The following is a 22,139-nucleotide window of genomic DNA, read 5'->3' as shown; positions in this document are numbered from 1 at the left end:
TCAAAGTTATTTTCTGAGGAAGTTCTGAAGTGATTGAAGTGCATGCAGTCCTTTATTAAGCTTTGCCTCAGCGTCTGATGGCCTTGAAACTCCTGCATTAACCATTTTTACATGCAGAATTTGAACATTTCCTTATTTACTCTTTCTCAGATCTTTTCTTAACCTCTATAGTTTCATCCTTGTCTAACAAGGGCTTTGGAATAGGAACAATTATACTCCTTCCCTCCCTGGCCTACCACACATAAGCTCATATAAGAAAATCTTCAAATCTAAGAGTCCTAGGAGCAACACCCTTCTCTATAATATTCTCTCATGTATTTCTTAATTTGCAGAATTCATTGTCTGCTGTCAATGGCACAGTAGACGGTAGACGCAAAGACACAATTTCAAACTCGAGCTTGCTCACCCTTGGCTTTTCTCTGCATCTTTGTTGCTTTTGTCTCTGAGCAGATTCCTAGGAAGAGCAGGTTGTGACTGACATTTTAATAGCTGTCTTTCATCACAAAATTTCACTGGGGAGCTATGAGAAATTATTGTTACCAGTAGGAACTAATAAAGGCCAGAACATAAGCCGCTAGCTTCAGCTGGGGAAACTGCAAAAATACAAATTTCATTCTGAGGTAACTGCCAATGAGAGATTAACTTTCTTATAGCACTGTCCAGAAATAGTGTAAGACTTCTTCCTGTCAGACCCTTAAACTGAAGTGCAAAAACTCACAGAGATAGTGGGAGAACTTCTCTCCTAAGGCAAATGGCACGCATTAACATCAGTGAGGTTTTGCACAGCTAAGACAACAGGGAGGACCCTGCAGGCTGTCCTAGTAAATGTTTAATACCTGTAGTGTAGATGATGCAGCCACTCTTTAGAGGCCTGTGACCTCCACAGTTTTTATAATTTTATCCTTCTAATTTCAAACCATGTCCAACCCCAGATTTGGTAAGCATTCATAAAAATGAATATGGGAAGGCTAAATTATAATCTCCAGGATTTTCAGGAACCGAAGTGGATCCTTGATCTAAAAATAATATATTACCTTGCTTAAGGGTAAGAAACAATTTTTACCCTGCTTGAGAAATCATCTCAAGCCCTGTGAACATTAATCTTTCATCTCCTTTACAGGAGGTGAAGCAAAGCTTTCCTTCATTTTGCTTTAGTTTGTCATGTCTTTGTTTGTTGCATGTTTTGTAATGAAACAAGGAAATTGCAACAGTCACAGCATTTAAGAAATCTTTTCAGAACTTTGAAATTTCTGCAATGCATTGATTTTTATGAATGACTGTCCTCAAGACATCTTGCTCCAGATTCTTAACTACTCAGATAATGAGAAAGACTGGATAAGGTGATTTTTCGGAAATATTTAAAATCCACTGCACTTAATAAGAATCTTGCAGAAGCAGTCCAATAACACAGTTCTGTAAATATTTCTTGTGATTAAATTTCATTTTTCTCTCACCATATTTTGTGTTAAATATAAATATTTTTTCATATCCCTACCTGAAATATAAGTATTATTGTTTAAATTTTTTACGCTAATCATTGCATATCCCTTAAGTCATGCTGAAGGTATTCTCAATGCTTTCCTGAACAATCATAAGGAAAAATTTCTTATGTTGGTTTATTATGTGATCAACAGTGCCTAGTTGCTTCAAGTGATACAGCAGAAAAAAAAAAAAAAAAACTCTAAAGAAAAGTAAAAAAAAAGCTCTGCTCTCTCCTCCTTCACCACTTTCTTTACCTCTTTTGCTCTAGAAGGTAATGAAACTCCCCAAATATCAAGTCTCTAAAAGCTTCTTAACATATTCTACATTTTTTTCTCAGTGATTAATTTCTTAAAGTAAGATAAGAGCACAGTGAAAATGTTGGCACTGTCTAAAATTGTTAGTGTGGTAACTTGGCCTGGCCCAGCTACAAATAACATTGATAGGTAGAAGAGAAGTGAAAAAGTGGGGGAGTCCAACTGCAGCTGCACCAGCAGCACCAGCAGCCCAGGCACTCTGGTAGGACGGACAAGGTGCAGGAGAAGAGGAAGAACCCCCATGTTGAATCCACACAGCACTGGGAGACTGTGGGCAGCAGGAAAAATGGGGCCCTGCTATGTGGTGTGGGAATGCTGTGGCAGAAGGCAGCAGGAGAAGCTGTGTCTCCCACAAGAGAACAAAGCATGTATGTATGTAAAGCTCAAACAGAAACTGAAACCACAGTTTGAGAATGGTCCAAGATGAAAGAGCCAAATTTACCATTTGGAGAGGGACTAAGTCCCAGAAATAAAATCATCAGACTCAAAACAAACAATGTCTGGACTTCAAAAATGTCTTACTTGGCATCCAATAAAAATAAAAATAGGCCCAAGGCAAAAAAAAGGGAGGGGGGAAATCTTAGCATTAAAATCACAATCCACAAGAGCAGGTGTTCTTCAATAAACTCTGCAAGTCAAGACAAAGAGATGTTGGAAGGTGATGCAAGAATTTGAACAAATTATCAGCTTTGTAAGAGAATGCAGATAGCATTTCACCATGAAAAACACGGAAAGGAAGATGGAAACAATAGGAATGCTAAAGTCTTCCTGAGATTATAACTGAACAGAGCTGAAAGGAGAAATAGCAGAAGAACGTGCCAATACAGTGAAAGCAAATGAACATGTATTTATATAACATATCTAAGGCAGTATAGCACAAGGACTAGTTTTAACAGTGAAAGAACATGAAACATTCAGATCTTACAAAGTGTGGTTCAGTGGAGTGCCACAGCAAAAGCACATTGTAATTGGCTTAGAATGGAGCTGAAGTTCTTGTTTTCACTAAAGGCAAGAGCTGGAGAAGAATAAGGGGCTATCCAAACTAAGAAAGAATTTATAACATCTTGCATAAGGCAGCAAAACTCTCACTAGAATAGATCTGGAAAAGATGGTTTATGTCTCCAAGAAGTTGTGCCTCACTCTGAAGGTACAAAACAAGCTGCAGTGAATCTTGCCTTGGTATATCACAGAGTGGAGAAAAAGATAAGAGAGCCTTATACTGTCTTAGGTGAACTGACTTCCAAAGACAACCCTTTCCCTCAACAAATAAAGAAAATGAGGACACTGGGTACTAGGCTGTCTAGGCAAAATGCAAGATGCTTTCAGGAATTACTCACCCTGAGAAGTCAGGGAGCAACTGAGCACCCTCATCACACAGTTTGGACAAAACCACCTAAATTCTGCTTAGTCAATTACTGGAATTTGGCCTGATCAAATGCACTAAAAGAAAACATCTTCAGGTTTCAACTAGATAGAACAGCCAGGACAAATGATCAAGGTCCACAGATTATCCATGCCTGATGCATCAGCATGGGTCTGATAGGTGAGTTGAGAAAGTAATAGATCACACTTGTTTTCATTCAGCACTTCCATTGGGAATATTGTCTGCATTTCAAAAAGCAACTGCAGTCTGTGGAAATTCCTGAACCCTGTATCTCTTTCCCTGATGTTAGGACTTGTGAAAAACTAAGGTCTGGAATATGGTGAGGAAAATATTGACTTTCCTAACTTCAGTTTGATACGAGGTAAGAAGAAAGCTGGAAAGCACACCCAGACCAAAGGTCTGCAAAGATCTCCCATGCCCAGCTGTTTTGACATAATCACTGTTTGTGTCTCAGACCATGGTCTGTGTTGGTTCAGCTCCAGGTGTTTCACCTGAACCACAAGATTTCTCCATATTTATATTTTAAACAGCTCAATGTGCTAAAGTTTACATAGATGACGTTTTGATCTTTGTATTTATATAACAAAAAGCATGACAGATGGCTCAGAACAACTTGGGAAAAGCCCAGCCTGATGGGTTAATGCTAAATAAACAGGGCAAGAAGTTAAGTTTAGACAAATGAAAGAGAAGATGAAAAGTTCATAAAGGAAGTTATGTGGGACTTGTCTTGGGAGTGCTGGAAATAAAAAGTTTCCTTGAAATGGTAAACACCCCAGGAAAATACATCTAATTAGGCTTCTGTGGTCAACAGCCTGCAAGCACTTCAGACCAAAAAAGAGCAGGGGATGAAAGTGATGGCCAAATGCCTGAGACAGTCATTAGAACAGGGTTGAGCATCACTGCACTCACACAGAAAAGAAGGGCCTGCTTGTGCATTTATTATGGGAAGTGCAGTCACAAGGCAGGCTCAGGATGAAAATAAAAAGTCACAGATCTTTTAGGCTGAAGCTGACTCATGTCCTGCTGGTCCAGAACTTGAGCACACTGTGTGGGTATCATCCTGCAGTACAACACTTGGACATCGAAGGCAATGGCAGCATTTTCTTTCAAGCAGAACAGACCTAAAGTGTAGCACAGTATGACATTAGGAAAATTCTATACTCATTTTAAACATGGACTGTAGATGTCACTGTGCCATAGGAAGACGTGCATTAGCAGTAATTATCCAGTGCAGTAATATTAGAACAGCAGTTTATGCAGTCTATCCATCTGAATTTCCAGACTGGATTTTCCCAGCTACACTGGAGAAGGGGTCTCTCTGTTCCTGCTGTGGAAAGCAGGCCACTGCCCACCTGAGACTGCAAAAGCAAGGAAGCCAGCAGGGATGGATGCTGACTTCAGACATGCTGTGGGAGCTGGGAGACCAGCCTCCCCTTTGGCAGCTGGTTTGGGATGCTGCTGTGTAATATCTGAAGCTCTTGAATAAACCAGGTTACTGATGAGTACTTAATGAGCAGATACACTATCAAAACTGTACTATTTTGTGTGCTTCAAATAATTTAGTGTCCAAGCAGTCTGATTTCTCCTGACTCAGACACCAAAAAGACCAGGAAATGAAAGATGCTTTTGAGATCTGGAGCACAGTCAGATTCAAGGTAAACCTCCTCTGCAGTGTAATTGACATGTGACTGCAGCACAAGCAGATATTTTCCAACCATTTTGATGCAAGTAGCAATGACACTCCTAGCCAGTTTTGGGGTGTGGAAGACCTGAAAGATATCCATTCTGGCCTGGAGCTTATAATCCAGGATTTAAACTGCCTGCAAGCAGCAGCAGAATAAGAGGTGTCCTAGGTCTGCCTCCAGGCCCTGCAATCACAGCCTTTCCAAGGAGACAGTCTTGCTGACTTATTAGCACAGAACTTTAGACGCTAAGCAGCAGCATCCTTAAGCAGCGGCATACTGCTCTTATTTAGGATGTTGGACACAGGCAGGCCTGAACAGAAAGCCAGCATGTTCAGCAGCATTCTTGCTACCAACGGGGGCTGTCTGTCTATAGCAAGGACTATTAGTTTCATCTCCCCAAAAATGCCTTCCCAAAGTTCCCCATAACAGTTCATTGTCTTGCCTGAAATGCACTTCCCTGGCAATATTGGCATCTAGACACAGTACTGCTGTTGGGCAGCTCATCCAACTAACCAGCGGAAATCATCCTGATGGAAACCCCATGGAACAAGGCTGCAAAATGTGCAACAAGAAATATGGTACACTGTGGCTCAGGGTAACAAGACAGAATCCAGATTTGGGATGTCAGGGAGAGGGAACATAGAAACTTTTGAAGTTAGCAACACTATATGCCCCATGTGATATAACTCTAATGTTGCTAGCTGCTGAGGGACTGTTTGTGGTGTCTTAAAACCTGTACACACCACTGACACATACCATTGCCATATTGTTGTCCTGGATATTCAGAAAAATCTAGGAAAATATTTGAAAAAGTATAGGATGGAACAATTGCAGTTAATGCTGAACCTGTTTTCCACTGGATAATGTCTTAACTGTCTGCTGAATTCTTGTTTTAAGAGCACAGTGTAATGACACATGGACACTGGGAGTCCAATTCTTGTGTTAATTTAGAAAAACATATCTTCTTTTCCTTTTGTACCAGTCTAATAAGACAATGAGATTTAGGGGTCAGAAACTGACTTTCCCTAAACCATCACTACTGATTTGTCAGTCTTGGACCATATTATCTTTCACCTACCTAACTCTTGGTTGTGCTGCCAGCCCAACAGCAGAAGCCCAAATCTCAGAAGAAAACACAACACAGGCTGACTAAACACAGTCTGCTACTGCCCCTCAGCCTGGTTCAAACCAGCATTTTACCTGTGCCAGGGTACTGTACCATTCCTGTGGCTGTTCTTTAGATGTAGTGCTCATGCAGACTAAAGGCATTTTAACAGCAAGATTAGTGTCAACCTCCTTTTATGTTCATTGGAGTTGAACAGGAAGATGTGTAGATATTTGTAGCATAGATTCTGTCCAGAATGTCGAGGGAAAGGGTAAAAATAGGATATTCCTGTGGAAATTGATCCTTCCCAATATTTTTCAGGTAATTCTACACGTAGTTCTGCATCCCTTTATAATGACACTGCACACACTGGCAGTAATCTTGGATCATTCATTAACTACACTTTTCTGTCCTGCTATTGACCTGCTGGATTGTAACTGCAGCAGTGCATGTGTGGTCCCCAGAGGGGTCCCCTTGTGAGGAAAAAAACCAGAGAAGTGCCTCCCATCCATCTTGATTGTAATTGTGAGCAGAAGGCTGTGCAAAGTCACACAGACTAAATTTGTTTCCACTGACTCATGGCTGCCTCTGGGAACTCTGAGCAAATGCAGCTGCTGAGCAAACTTTTAAGCTGCTTGGTTGCAGGTTGATCATAATTACTATCAGAGAGCCAAGGGATGCAGAGCTTTTATGAGGAGTTCATATACAATATGTTTAGTAGCCCAAGGGGGAGATTTCTACCCAGTGATTTTCTCTGCACATCTGTTCACTTACCTCCTTTTCAGCATACCTATTGCTATTGTTAAGTCCTGTTTCTCCTGAAAACAAAGCAATAAGGGAATCTGAGCAATACCACAGAACCAGATCACTCTTTGATGCTATGGGAGGAAGAGAATCAAAACTGTATTTACCTCTTTGGTTTTTTGCCTAGTTGAACCTATAAGAATCACAGGCAGAGCAATTGTTTATCCCAGGTTCAGGAGGGCTTTGAAATCAGATTCAGGACTACGCTGCCAACTTCTTATATTAGTTAGGGTTATTGTCTTTTTTTTTTTTTTTTTTTGAAGCCTCATGTACTACTAGGTCCTTCTGAACAGAGCACAGAACCACGGGGTCATGCATCTAATGCAATGTCTGCATCTGTACCATTGGTTACACATATGCTATGAAACACCAGTGTAGATCAAAACACACAGGCATGTCAAGAGGGAGAACCCCTGACACCGTAATTTTTTGTTTCTTGTATTATTACAGACACCATTCACTTTCTTTAATTTTTGCTAAATCAGTGTGAAACATGGTGGATATGAAACATCTCACAGTCATAGAATCATTAAGGTTGGAAAAAACCACCAAGATCAGAGTCCCACCTTTGAGCAAGCACCACTATGTCTACTACATCATACACTAAGTACCATACCCAGTTTCTTGAACACTTACAGGGATGGTTACTCCACCATTTCCCTGGGCAGCCCATTCCAACCCAATCCATTTTATGATTCTATGAAACTGTTTTATGTATGTCTAAGTTGCTTTACATTGACATTATTTTTGCTTGTATTACGAATAGCAACATAGATCTCTTAAAGTAATTTCATATTTATTAAAAATATCCAGGATAAATCTACTTCTATATCTATAAAAACTGATTAATTTCTCTGTACATACATATACCTTCATAACATCCTTCAACTTCTTTGAAGTAGCACGTTTGCCAAAGCGTGTCACCTTCACCTTTGTCATACATAAAAGATTTGCCAGTGACAAAAGAGCCCCTGAACCTCCCAAATCTGAGGCAGGAAGAGCTATTCTTCAGGACTTTGTCATTGCAGTCTTATTTTCCATGTAAGAGTTTAGTACAGGTTTAGTGATATTGAAGTCTGCTTTCCATTGTCTTCTACTAACCCATGCCAGACATTCTCAAATCCTAGCTATGCTTTTCCAGAGCAAGGTGATGTGGTCTCTGTTGCTCGTCATATCACAAAAAGGTCTGAGACACCACTTTTTGAAGGATAGCAGTCTCTCTTTTCTGGGCAAAGGAGAAAAAAGGGCCAATGACCAAACTTTTGAATGGTACTAACTAAAGTCAGTTCCCAAAGACATCTCATTAAAATTCCTTTGAAAGTGTGACATGGATTAAGGTTTCTCTTCATCAAACCCTGTTTGGCATTCCTTGGAGGCATATACAGAATATCTCTAGCAATTATGTGTTCTATGACAAGATCTGCATTGGGAAAGAGTAAAGTTATTATGTGAGAGGAAGATCTAATATTTAAAATTCTACACACTCATAACGAGCCTTTATCTAGTCTTTTATCAGAGATGTCATCTTAAGAGTTAATTAAAAGCAAAGCAATTACACACTGCTTCACAATACCTTCCATTCTAGCAGTTGCAACTCTGGGAACATGCTTAGCTGGAGTTTACATTTGTACCAGGATATTTAACAGGCACTGATGAGTATTTCAGTCATGAATTTGTCATTATTAAGTACTTTTTATTTATGGTTTCTGTGACTTCCTATGGGAATGAGTTCCACAGTTTAGCCGTACTTTCCATATGTGAAAAAATATTCATCCGTAACATTAATATAGAAACTCACCATCCACAGTAAAATGAAAATAAAACTCCTTAAAAGAGAAGCCTAATGTTGTGCTGCAATAAGATTGGTAATATTTCCTATTTTTCATTGATGCAAATAACTCTCTGTGGTTTATAATGTCAAAAATTGGGAAAGCATGCAACAAGTGTATAGTTTCTACTGAGTAGCTCTTTTATTTTTGATGCCACACACTGGTGTGTTTGTATCTTTTCAGCTGGAAAATAGCCATTACAAGAGCTGTCCAGATGCAAGAGGTGTTTGTAGCAAACTCACTGTCAGCTGTGGGCAGGCAATGGCCCAGCAGGGGAGAAACCTGCCCAAAGGCAGCAAAGACCCTGGAGGGCCATCACCCACTGCAGTCCCAGCACCAAACTGAGGCAGCATCCTCCAAGTGCAGCACCACACAAAAACCACCTGACTTGCTTCCATATCTGGCTTGGATCTGGAAATAATTTGGGGTTTTTATGTGCAACAAACTCTAATAAACATCCTGCAGAAGCTCAGCTAAATGCCAGCCTATGGACTTGTCAATGAACTTTCACCAGATCCTCATCTTTCTGTTCCAAAGGGCTGATGTGCTTCACAGGAATGTTCTGGGCAGGAACAACCCAGCCCCAGGAGGGCATGATCCAGGTAATTTCCAGTGCCCAGGGCTAATTGTGGCAGAAAACCCTTACAGCCTATGGCATGGGGCACTGCAGGGCAGTGCCCAGATACCTCATCTGGGCTGGATCCTTGAAAACACTCAAGTGTCTCCCCATGCACGCATGGGCTGGGTTTAAGCATTTTCGGTAAGCGTGAGATTCCCACTTGCCATGCAGCAAGTGCTGGCTGGATATGCTCCTAGCAGAAAAGCAATGCTCAATCCTCTTGCTAAAAGCTGGAAACAGACATTTTAATCTTAATGCTTAGGCCTTCTGCTACTGACTTCTGACTTGGGCTTTGGCTTGTTCTGTGGACATCAAGTGAACCAAAAGGATCTGAAGGTAAAAATCTGAAACAAAGGTAAATCTGAAAGAAAGCCATGCTTCTGAAATATGAAGGCTACAGAATGGCCATTTCTGTCAATTTTTGCATTGTGCACTCAAGATTGTGTTGTTTAATGTATTTCTGAGTTGTGACAGTGCATTGGAAGTGCTATAAAATCCCTGGAATAAACAAAATAGCAATTTATGGGACAAACTGATGAAACAGAAAAGCCAATTTTTAGTGCAGGCGCTGAATTGAGCACAGTCTAAAGAGTTCTCCATCTCAATCCAGACTGCAGACAGAATTTCTAATGTGCTGAGCTCCGTACTTTTCTGTTTTGGCAGTTTGTATGGTTTGTTGTTACTTCAAATGTTTTTTTGTTAAATATTGAGAATAATGAGGTACAATTTTCTTCCCAATGGACCATAACACATAGTGGTTAAATCTGCTAAGAGGAATGTGTGCGTACTGCCAGCAATCCAGATGAGGTCAGTGACAGAAGTAGGGGTGAGTGGGCAAAATACATACACAAAAAAATCCATTAACAGTTTTTCTAATTAAATTATTGTGCTCATTAGAATGAGAAGCTAGCCAAGAAAAATCAATGGCTGGTTGCCGTTGTTATTTTCTAGAGTACTGCTGTTAAACACTCACATGAAAGGAAAGTGATCATGACTTCATTAACTGTTCTTGCACGAGACCACAAACTCACTTAAAGAAAACCAGTTGTTTTTTCTTAGGGGTAGTCCAAAAGAGCCAGTGAGGATCTGGCCATGTTCCTGCATGCATCAGTCTCTGTGCACCTCTGGTTGTCCTGATATTGGCAGTCTCCACAGGCAGCACCGGGCTGTGCCACACATACAAAAACGTTTAATCACCTGGCACAGGTCTGGAAGGTGGCTCAGCACCTCATTAGGGCACTCAGCAGAGCTAGGCATAAGAGTTTTGGTATGCACACCAGCTCCTGTCAGCGTCATGCTGTTGGGGCACATCCTGATGTAGTGTTTAATTGATAAAAGCTTCAAAGCTTGCCCTTTACACAGATGGATATTACCACTCTTTCAGGAGTAAGGTGTAGAGACAAGAGATGGGCTTTGGTTGAGAGGAAGCAGGTGGCTAAGTTCAGAACAGAGATTCTCTGAGGGAGAGGTGCCTCTTTTCACTGTTTCAGAAGCATTCAGCTCTGAGTACAGCTCTGGGCATGACAGGTCAGGCTGTTCTTCTTCCCTCAGCACTTTAGTCTAACGTCACTAGTTAAGCCTATTATTAAAATTGCAATGACAGATCTTCGGGATTTTTGTTTTCTTCATGTCTTTCGATAGGAGAAAAGATAATGAATGTACCAGACACATTATTCAGCAAAGTGACTGCTACATCATAAAGACCCAAGTCAGGGATTGTGAACCACAAAGGAAATAAGTGAATATAGATCCACTTAGGCTGTTTCCTCAGAATTCTTGGTCACCATCCCAGACCATTACCATTTCACAGGACATAGCAATGATAGTTGTCCTACAAGTCTAGCCATCTGTACATAATAAAAGTTCATATTTTAAGCATTTCAGGACAGATCCAGTGGAAACCACAAACCTATTTGGTTTCTCTCATAAGAAGTGCCAGACAGCAAGCAGGAGCTGAGGATACTTCAATAAAAAACTAAAAATCTGACTTATCTATTCTGACCAAGTATAACTTGTCTCTAGATGAGACAGAGTTTCCTCATGAGATCAGTGAGAACTTGTGCTAAGTCCAGTAACAATAAAGTTTTTACAGAAGAGTGAGACAGACAGGTTCACAGCTAGCTGCCCAGTGAAATACTAAAATTTCTCTTTTTCTCTTTTTTTGGTGATAAATGGTGTCAAATCTCAGGGCTGGTTTTAAGAATAAATGTTTCTTCTTCCTTCAGTGCAGTGATTTATTGCATCCTTTAAAAACATGAGTCCCTTAGTCTTGGCCCATGTGCAGTATGTTTTAGTGTTAATGCATTTTTAGGTAAATACATCTAGAACTTTTGATTTGTATGATATTAGAAGCGCTTGACAATGCTGTCTTTGTTTAACTTGTAAAGGCCATGTCCCAGCTTGAAGAATTCATTCTATTAGATTTTGAAAAATCCACAGAAATCCTGTTACCTTCACAAAATAATCAGTGCTCTTTACATTCCTACGCACAGAAACAATATTTTTGGTGTAAACAGGTTCCTGAACAACAGGTAAGTACAAATCCTACTTACGTCTTTGTTCTGAACTCAGGTCACTAGGACATTATTAGCACAACAGTTTACGCATGTTATCCCTCCCACTGTGGCCCAATCAACTCTGTGAGAAGCTGTGCTGAAAATAACAGCAGTTTAACAGTAGATAACCAATTTATTTTGGGATTTTTGCTAATTATGAAAGCTATAACTTATTTGGCATTCCAGGCTGAGCAGGCAAAAAGGTTACATGGTGTTTTATCCAAATCAGAACTGAGATTTCCACTTAAAACATTTACTTTTGGTACTTCAATGTGAAAATTATTCAGCCTTCATTTCCAATAGATCTGGATGAGTTTGGTTTCTCATTTCCTGCATACCATGTAGATTTGAATCTGTCACAGCATAAATATAGGTGCTGAATCTCCTTTTCTCATGTTTATAAGACTAATTATGTCTTTGGGCTGTAACATAGTCAACTGTACCTTAACTGGTCTTTTTGCTACTATTTAATTAATTGTGATTAAGTTTTACAAAGAAATAATTTGTAATCGAATTGGCATAATAGAAACTAAGAGTTATTAAAAAAACTTGGCAAAGTGCCCATTTTGGTCTATTAATTCTGCCAAGTGAGTTGATAATAAGATTGAACTGGATTTGAAAGATTAGAGAGACTGGGCTTAGAAGGATATGAAGGTTAGTTCCATACAGTTTTTTCAGCTGCTTAAAGGGGGACAGTATTTGAATTTTTGTCCATACTTTTGTGATGAATTCTTTCTATAATCTTCTTCTGGGGGAAAAAATGGTGCCAAAATTAAAAAAATTAGCTGAAGATTTATCATTTTCCATCAGCTTTGGATGATGATCAACCTGCACACAGTCCCAAAGTTTATTAACACAGAAGCTTATGTGTCAGGGCCTGAGGGATAACCGATCTGGTGGCTCACATGCTGTGACTGTGTAACTCAGACAACTCAACTTAAAATGTTTTTTATTTTGTGTTGCAGACCATAGGCAGAGGAACATGGCAAAATTAAATCAAAGGAATCAGTGCAAGATGACTTGTTGCTTCTTTCACTGATTTTGCAGAAATTGTTTCTCCCTGTTTCAAATACAAGAGAAACTGCACAAATAATTGAAAATAGAAGTGACTGGTCACAGAAAGAAACAGATAGAAAAAGCAGGCAAACACAGTGCTGACGAAATCAGCAGCTTTCTCAGACCATCAGGTTTGTCTCTTTGATGAATGATAAAGCCCTGTTTTCAACTTCTAATGCCTATTTCAAGTGTATAATTCATAAATCAAAAAGTCTTTGCAAATTCAAATGTGTCTGCAATTTTTTTAAGACAGATAAAAAAAATCACTTGTGTTTTCAGCAACACTATTACAAGACATTGCATGAACCCTATAAAAATGACTTACAGTTATTCCATAATTCCATCTTTGTGTGCATACAGTTTTTCCCTGCACTTGTGGCACCGGGGTTAAACATTTCTATCATAAGCCCAAAGCAATGCATGAAATCAAACAACAAGAGCTGTCAGTCCAGAACATCCAGAAATATGTCATGGTACCATTTTTCTTAGGAAAAGGCTTGGGGACAGAAACAGTTTAAAGCCATTTAGTCATGGAATTTACTGTACAGGTTGTGCAGAAAAGCTGCAGATGTCCCATCCGTGGAGGTGTTCAAGGCCACGCTGGAGCTCTGAGAAACCTGGTGTGGCGGAAGGTGTCCCTGGGAGGGGTATTGCAACTAGATGATTTTAAAGGTCCCTTCCAACCCAAACCTTCATGCTTCTATATTTCCTGAGGTGAAGATTTTTTTTGTCTCTTCTAACAAAATGAGCCTGTTTCAACAAGCCTGGAAATTCATGCTTGTTTCTGGGCCTTCTGAGGGCTGATGGATGGAAGGAGACCTCTAACAGGATTTGGATGTTATTCCACTAAAGTTTTGTTCTCTCCACAGTGTGAAAAAAAAAAAAAACCTGATGATTCCCCTCAACAATCAAAATCCTGTTAGGATGACAAGAGTTCACTGTGTCTTGAAAACAGGAGGAAGTTACTGTAGTGGCTTCACAATACTGTTATCTTGAGGATTAGGCTCTCTGGAAGAAACATCTCCTTCTAAGGGGGCTGGCATTCAATAAATCTGAATGTTGAGGGTAGAAACAATCTACCCTGGGAGCTGCTGGATAATTGGTCTTTGCGCCCTTTCAGGTACTGCATAATACTCCTTCCTAATTCCCCTGCCAGAAAGATGAGCCAGGTGTGTGCAGAAAGAAGAAATATGAGCTATGGCAGTCAACAACCTGACACGTGGAGGTGTGGTAGGGAGCCCACGCAGCAGCTGTGTTTTCCCTCCAGCAGCCTTGCAGAGTGCAGGCCCTTTCTGCCAGCCCCCCATCCTGGCATGACCCAGGCCAGGGCTTGCAGGCATCACTCAGCCTTGCTTCCACCAAGGAAAGCAAGGCAAACTTAGCACACTAGCTCCCATTTCCCTGTCCAGCTGGCTGGACACAAAGCCAAGCAGACTGGAGGAAAACAAGTGTCTGCGTACCCTGATGTGAGCTGAAATGGATGAATCAGGCATTCCCTTCCCACAGCTGTGGCAAAGTTGAGTCCCAGAAGAGAAAAAACACGGGCAATGGTGAAGTAACATTGTGAAGCTCCTTTGCCACACCTGTCAGGGCTATCAATATTGTTTTGTAACAGGTTTTCTTTTCTCCAGAAAGCATTTGCAGTAGCCAAGAGTTGTGGGTAAATTCTAGCTCTGCTCTTGATCCCAGGTGTCACCTCTGCATAGCCTTCCTTGAGATTTCCTTGGATAATGCCTGTCTAAACCTCTGGATGGTACACATCAGCCAGCTATTATGGGGCAAAGGACAGAACAAGGGACAAAAACAGAGCAAAAGTTCTCTGTTTTCTTTGGGCTTTTAGTGCAGAGAAGGTGCAAGGTGGATACATTTCACCATCTTGTCCTGATGTGCGCTGAATTAAAAAGAAAGGCCACAAAAAGGTGACTTAAAAATATAGCTTAATGGTCCACATTTAGGTCATGGAGACATTTTGCAATCATAACAAATCTTAAAATAGGTTGATATATCTGCTGTTCAAGATGGAGCACAGTTGTAGAAAAAGGTACAAAATATTTTATTCATAAGTCTAGCAAGACTGGGAGCTCAATCCAATTGACTGTGCTGACCTACTTTTCATGAATACCAGATCTCACACAGCTGTGCTGCTTGTCTCAAAACCAGTAGTGCCACAGATGAACCTGCCATTCTGTCCACTTCAGAGTAGTGAGTTAAACAAGATTGTTAGCCCCAGTGTTTTCTTCTTTGTGTTTTATTTGAATTCATTGCAGTGATAGAATGATTTTTCTTTGTTTTAACTATCTGTTTTTGGTCAGAATTGCTGGCTTAGTACTTGCAGAATGTGAAAAAACAACCCTCAGCATGAAGCATTAAAATAATGTTGCTATCTTTCTTGGAGCCGGGAATCATACCTAGTGTAGCATCACTACAAAAAAATATGCAAAATACATATTTTTCTTCACTCTGTTTTAAAACCATGTTCTGTCAGTGATATACCCTTTCTGTGGTGGAATTCAATATCTTGAAGTTTCCAACCAATGAAGTCTTTTTAGTATTAATTTATGGATACTCAAATTACTGCCACTAATTTGAAACCTCTTACAAAAAGAAATTTGATATTCTACAGATCTTTGTATAAAAACCAAAACTGAATTTGACACTCCTCTCCATTTTTCTTTTCCCTTCTTCTAAGTAAAAGCATTTTTCTGTATTTTTATTCATCTCTGAAACACAGAGATCTCCTTTTCTTTTTTATTCGTCTCTGAAACATAGAGATTTCCTTTTTTTTTTTTTCTTTTAATAAAAAGCAGCATGCTACGTGTTACATGAGCTAATGAATTGGCATTTATAAAACAGAATGTATACCGTATCTAAGACAACTGCTATGAAAATGCCTGAGTTGCTGCACTCTCTAAATAGAGCACAATTATGGCATACGGTTGGAGTGCTTTTATCTGTACTGCCACTGCTGGAAATTTAACTGTGTATGTGACCTGAATATCTAGAGCTCAGTGGAAAATTCCATGAATGTGGTGTAGCTTCAGAGCACCTAACAGCTGTTACAAATATTATACCCATTATACACCATTGCTAAATTATACATATGAAGCCCCTCTCCCATTCTGGGTGTATTCTACCACTTCTGCAGTATTTTAACAGGCCCTTTGAAAAATGCAATGACTAGTGCTAAGTAGCTTGCATAATAATTCAGTGGATGTCTTTCCTGTCTGTATATTCATAATCCTTCCTGGCTGGGTGCAGTTAATTTTCAAACCCAAAAATGCAGGAAGAAACTATATCATAGGTAGACCACATTTACTGTGTGCTTTTGTTTGCTTAGTTTGATATACGTGCTAAAAGCAGCTACTTAGCTGAGCAAACACAAAAAGAGAAGGAGCAGCTCTTCACAGTGTTAGAATGTTTCTTATTATAGTTGTATGGAGCAGAGATGTAGTATATCCGTGGATTCTGCCTTTCACTCTTCGTTACTACAGGACTACACCGACACTGAAGAAAATTGTTGTAACAGGAACTGCAGAAACAACAGAGAGAGTTTATGAGAGCAAAAGAGAGATTTTGTAAAGCATTATGTTTAAAACAACACAGCTGTTTAACTAAGATTACACAGGCTGCAGACTGGCTTCCTAACTAGTGATTCTTCCTCCCGCCTACTTACAGCTCAGTTCCTCCTGCTCTTATGCTGCTGCAGCATATTCAAAGACTTTTTTCTGTAGAGAAGAGAAAAGTGCTAAATGTGGTGCACCCAGCAGCCAACCTGTTGCTATAGCACTGCACCAGCTGCACAGGGAGATGGGGCAGGTGAGGAAGTGTTAGCTGACATCCACGTAGGAGTTCATGACTGCCAGACTCATCTCACAACACAGAGGTATTAAACTTAGTGTAGAAGTAACAGCAGTTTCTCTACCTAAAAGCAAGGTCAGTGTGGCAAAGTAGTATCTACGTGGGGAGGAGCCAGGAAGGGTATACATTCCAAGAACTTGCCTATCACTGAGCAAGGTAAACACTGCCCACATCACTCCCTACCTGACAGTACTTGTCTACTGGTTTCATAGTCTTCCATAGGTGACACCATCTCTCAAGGCCATCTGTTCCAGCACTTCTCTATCCTTGCCCTTCTAAAGTGGTTTTTTTTGTCAAGTGTCTAATGGGAATCTTTATTGTAGCAGCACATGCCCATTACAACATGCCCTAAAGGAGCAGAAACAGAACAGATTGTTCCCTTGCTCACTGCAATACTGCCTGTGCACATTGCTCCTCCCAGTAACCCTTGCTAGTATTAATAAGAATCATCTCCTCAATTGATGGAATGGCAAGGACATTGCATGTGTGGCTCTGTCAGTAAAAATGGCAGAAAGAGAGAAGAACTAACCAGCTGTCCAAATCAGGGTAATGGCAATCTGCCCAACACACTAGGGTATGTCAAAGTGGAGCTAAAAATAATTCTGCTCCACTGAAGGTCTTACAACATTCCTGCAAGGAAACAGTCCTTGAGTACTCCTGATCACTGGGGACATGGTTGAAGGAGACCCTTCTTGAAGGAGACCCTTCTTGTAGGAGACCCTTCTTGTAGGAGACCCAGCCCTAGCCTTTATGGATGGGTTAGTTCTGTTGGTTAGAGCACAGTGGTAATAATGCCAAGGTCATTCACTTAAGAGTTGTAGTTGATGATCCTTGAGGGTCCCTTCCAACTCTGAACATTCTGTCATTCTGTGATTTATGCAGATGAGACTAATTACAAACACTGCCAGTCAACAATTTCAGGGATATCTTTTTCAATCAAATCCTGTTAAACTCATGAGATATAAAGTCCAACTAAAATTTAAAAGAGGTGATGAAAATTATTTTATTTATTGGTTCACAGCTTAGTACTGTGGCCACCTCACACTACAATACAATTGCATCAGAGAATTGCACTACTGAAGGCTTCACTATGCTCCCTGGCTTCTTTTGAATAATGCAGAGGCATCAGAACAGGTTAACGTCATTGATTATCTCTATTCTTGAAATGTTTTGCATTGTCTCCAGGTCTTCACCAAATTCTCTAATGGACCACAGTTGTTAAGTCCCATTTTGAGGGTCAGAGTCATGGCAAATGTAGCAGTCAGAGAGCACCATGCTCCACAGCCATGTCAAAATAATGTAGTCATATGCAATAACCCTGGGAGAACCAAATCCAGACAAAGCTGAATTTTACTTCAAAAAAATTTACTTGCAGAAAATATAAAATTTTTGTGTTAAATGAAAAAAAATATTTGAGGATATGACAGGGGATCTTTAATAAAAAGGATTCTGAAAAAAATTTTTTTTTGTGGTACAGCAAAGACTCTTTAGCACAGGAGACACAAAATATCCCTGATCACTTAGGTATGATTTGTAATGCCCTTGTGCTGTTATTAGCTTTCTCAGTTCTATGGGCAAATTACACGACGTCATTAAATGTAAAGCAACTCATGCAACTTGCTGAAGCTGCACATAATTAAAATGCAATAGAAATACTTTAATGAAAGAACTTATAGTCATTCTCCCTTCAGGAGAGAACAGTGTATTTGTGTACTGACAGAAAGAAGCATCTACCTCCTGTGCACAGGGAGTGCTGCTGGTGGAGCAGGGACTGAGAGCAAGGCAAGGATCTGCTTCCTTCCCTTCCTCACACACTCACACCATCCCTGAGATGACCCAGGCAAGGAGCCTGGGTGCACTGTGGTCTTACATGCCCTGAGAAACCCTCAGTGGCATAAGCAAAGCTGGTGACTCCATTCCCCACATCACCGGGCACAAACCTCTCAAGGGGGCTCATGGGCAGATGGCAGCGTGGTCTCAGGGTGTGGAGAGCCTGGGCCAGGGCCCAGCGTGGGCCTGGGAAGGAGGCATTGTGCCAGCCCCAGCTTTGGCTTAATGAAAACATCAGCGACTTTGAGAGACTCTTTGTGCTCCCTGGGATTTTGATTTAAAGGCCCGGATCTCTTTCAGTCCAAAACAATTAGCATCACCTGCCACCTATTTCTTTCTAATTGTGATTTCTGATGTAAAGCACCTCCCACAGGACTTCAGTGACTTGTATAAATTTCACTATTACTATTTTTACATAATAATAAGAGTCTTGAGATTGTATTTGAGACTTCTTATTTAATTCATATACAAATCAAAAATATTTTCAGTGTCAGGCATGTTAGTCTTTTTATCACAATAAGTTAATAACCTTACTCCTTTGAGAAACTGAATACAAATCCTGGTTTTATAGCATATTAGGTTGGCTTTCCTGGGATTAAAATTTTGGCTTTATCTTGAATTTACAACCTTACTTTTTTCAGTGTTGTACCCTGCTGCTACCCTTTCTCCTGAGGGAATGCTACTCACTGCATCCAGAGTCACTGGAAATTATTGAAGAATCATGGACTCATGGAATGTTTTGGGTTGAAATAGATCTTTGGAGGTCATCTAGTCCAAACCCCTGACATGGGCAGATACACCTCCCACTAGACTGTGTTTCTGAAAGCCCCAACCAACCTTGTCTTGAACATTTTCAAGGATGGGGCATCCACAGGATCTCTAGGCAGGCTGTTCCAGTGTCTCATCATCCTCATTCCTTCCTTAAATCTAATATAAATATATTCTCTTTTATTTTAAAACCATTAATAAGATCAGCACCAGAGACCACAGAAACCTTACCCCCAGCAATGGCATCATTAATTAGCATTACCCTTTGGGAAGCACTCTGCCAATTCTTGCATTTTAACTGCAAATCTTTGAAAAACTCATATCCTAGATTTGTGGGACAGGGAACGAAGCATTTAAAAAGAAAAAAAAATGTTTTAAAAAGGCAAACTATAATGGACTGAAATACCACAATACAGATAAAAATTATTTAATTGTTATTTTAAAGCACTTCAGATTTTAAAACTAAACAACTAAACTGAAAATTTTACTTCCCTCTGACTCATGATACTAATCACAGCAAACAAATCCTAAAATTGTGAATGTTTGTGTACTTAATTCTAATGCCTTGTGAAAGAAATGCAATTGACAGCTACCATGGCTGCATTTAGAGCAGTACATGGGGTCATTTTATTTAGGTGAAGGATTTTCTTTCACTGGAGAGCAGAAACATAGTGGAGTTTTACTGCAGTAAGGTGATAAATCTGGGATTTCCACCAAACCTCCCATTCTTATATTCTCCCTGATATATTTTATAATGAGAAAAAAAAAATCTCATTATGAATCTCTAGAACTCCTTTGTCCCCCACCATTGTTTTGGTTGATGTTAGAAGGGAGGATGACTGGCAGGAGCAGGAAGAGTTAAGGCTCTCAGTCAATACAAGGCACATGAAGTACTGTGGATCCAGCCAGCCCAGTGATAACTAATGGCCATGGAAGCTGTAGAACAACATATATTAAAGCAGCTGGTGCCTCCCATCAGTTCTCAGTGCAAGTCCTAGTGACACTGAGTAGTGACACCTGCCCTGGTGTCTTGGAGTGATAGCCATGCTTGTGGCCAGGCTGGAGCTCCTTGAACTGGTGCAGCTGGGTCTGAACTCGGAGTAGACAAGCAGAATAGGGACACAGGGTTCTTGCATTCTTGCCACAACCCCTTCCCCCTGCAGCAGCAGCTGGCCATACCAGCTGTGGATTAGGACCCCAGCATTCTAGGGGCTCCTGTAGAAAGAGTGACAGAAAAGCAGTAACAGAAATCATAATACAGAAGGGATCCCTGCACTGAGGACTTTCCAGGCTAAATATCCACCCTGTACATAGACAGCTTCCTTCCTCAGGTTACTTATCTCAAGGCCTTTCCTCATTAGAAGTATTGTTAGACATTTAAAAAGATTAAAATTCAGTTTCATCTTTGTTGTCTGGTTTTTATTTCATGGCTCGAAATTCTATACGGATAGAAATTGACCCATGGATGTTTTTCTGTACTTTTTTGTTTCTATCTATGTTTCCTTGTAAGAAATAAAATATGAAACTGAGTCAGCACAAAGCACACAGGCAGCAATTCCCCGTCCTGTGTTGCATGTATTTAGCAAGAATAAACAGCAGATGTCAGCACTAATCCAGAACTTGAAATCACAGAGTCACAGAATATGCATGGCATTTAGTCAGACGCTGCTTTACTGTTCTCAGAATGCATATGATTAGACTGTGAAGCAACTCATCAAAACTTCTGCTTGGAAATATATCAATATTTGAAAAACCTCAATAAATTTTGTGTATCACTTCTACATGAGAACTCTTAGGTTCTTTAACTAGTAAGGGAGCATGTGTCTGCGGGTAGTTTTTTTGGTTTTTTTTTTTTTGCTTCAACTGTACCCTAGAAGACCACTAATTCCATACAGGTCCCTAAAAATTGAATTGTTTTTTAAAAGTGGCTTTAGAGGAAATAGTTTGGTAAATGGCAAACACAAAAGTTCAAGAGACACCTAAGGAGTAAGAAGTAGACCTGAAGGATAGAGAACCAGAAGCCTCTTGGTACAGTTGGCGGGTGGAGGCTGCAGTTTAGCCTTGATTTGGGGTAGAACAGAATGGGACAAGTGAGTGAAATGGGTGTAAGAACACAGCTTCTGTGGCCACTTGTAGAAGACTACCTGTCTGTGAAACAAACTACTGGTGATTTTCCTGGAAATAAAGCGTTATTTAGCTGTGCAGGTACACACAAACCATGTGCACCTACATGCTGAACTACATGAAGATGTGGGAATAGGAGAACAGAATCCTCCTTGCCTAGTCACCACCACTTTGACGTCAGTGCATGATGGATTCCTTCTGGGGGACATGCAGCATACACTAACACATTACCTCCCATTCCCTGGAGACTCTTTCACGTCTTGAGAAAGAAGAAAAAAGAACATTTAAAATGTGTTAGAGATTGCACGGGTGTTTCCTGCCAGCATGAAGCGTAGTGAATTCTTCAGGGTTTTGACCATTGTCACTAGAGACAGAAGAACCTATGCAATACCTATGATAGAACCCAGGACTGCTCTTTCTGATATCTGTGGTGGGATCCCTCAAATCTTGCAGCAATCTAATGTCTGCAATAAATCATCCCTGATAAGGCTGCTTCTAACAGGAATCTTTCAAAAGTAGGAAAAAATACTAGTCAAAAATAGTAGCAATTTTTGTATCAGTGTTAAAAATGTGTGTGTTTTTTCTGTCGTGGGTTTTTTCCTAGTCTTCTGAAGCATGCTCCACCAAAACCAAAAAGTGACAGACTTAATGGATTTATTATCTACAACTATGGCTTGGTCTCCAAGGATTGCATGTTCCTCAACTGACATTGAATGGAACAGGACC

General features: G+C 40.2%; 1 protein-coding gene and 2 long non-coding RNA genes across 3 annotated transcripts in view; 1 reads left to right on the top strand and 2 right to left on the bottom strand.

Moving 5' to 3' along the window:
* Positions 1-22,139, bottom strand: part of LOC121352520 — a 160,608-nt gene that overhangs the window by 28,504 nt on the left and 109,965 nt on the right. The gene's annotated exons all lie outside the window — the stretch shown is intronic.
* The window catches only part of LOC121352522, an 83,094-nt gene that overhangs the window by 59,575 nt on the left and 1,380 nt on the right, over positions 1-22,139 (top strand). The gene's annotated exons all lie outside the window — the stretch shown is intronic.
* LOC121352519 overlaps positions 16,207-22,139 on the bottom strand; it is an 84,080-nt gene continuing 78,147 nt past the window's right edge. Inside the window, exon 3 of the mRNA XM_041465555.1 lies at positions 16,207-16,362. Coding sequence (XP_041321489.1) covers positions 16,327-16,362 — 36 coding nt within the window. The 3' untranslated portion in view covers positions 16,207-16,326. The remainder of the gene's footprint in view (positions 16,363-22,139) is intronic.

The sequence above is a fragment of the Pyrgilauda ruficollis genome, unplaced genomic scaffold, assembly GCF_017590135.1.
Source record: "Pyrgilauda ruficollis isolate IOZ18807 unplaced genomic scaffold, ASM1759013v1 scaffold19, whole genome shotgun sequence".
Lineage (NCBI taxonomy): Eukaryota > Metazoa > Chordata > Aves > Passeriformes > Passeridae > Pyrgilauda > Pyrgilauda ruficollis.
Note: the sequence above shows the minus strand (reverse complement) of the source record. Positions and strands in the feature narration are given on the sequence as shown.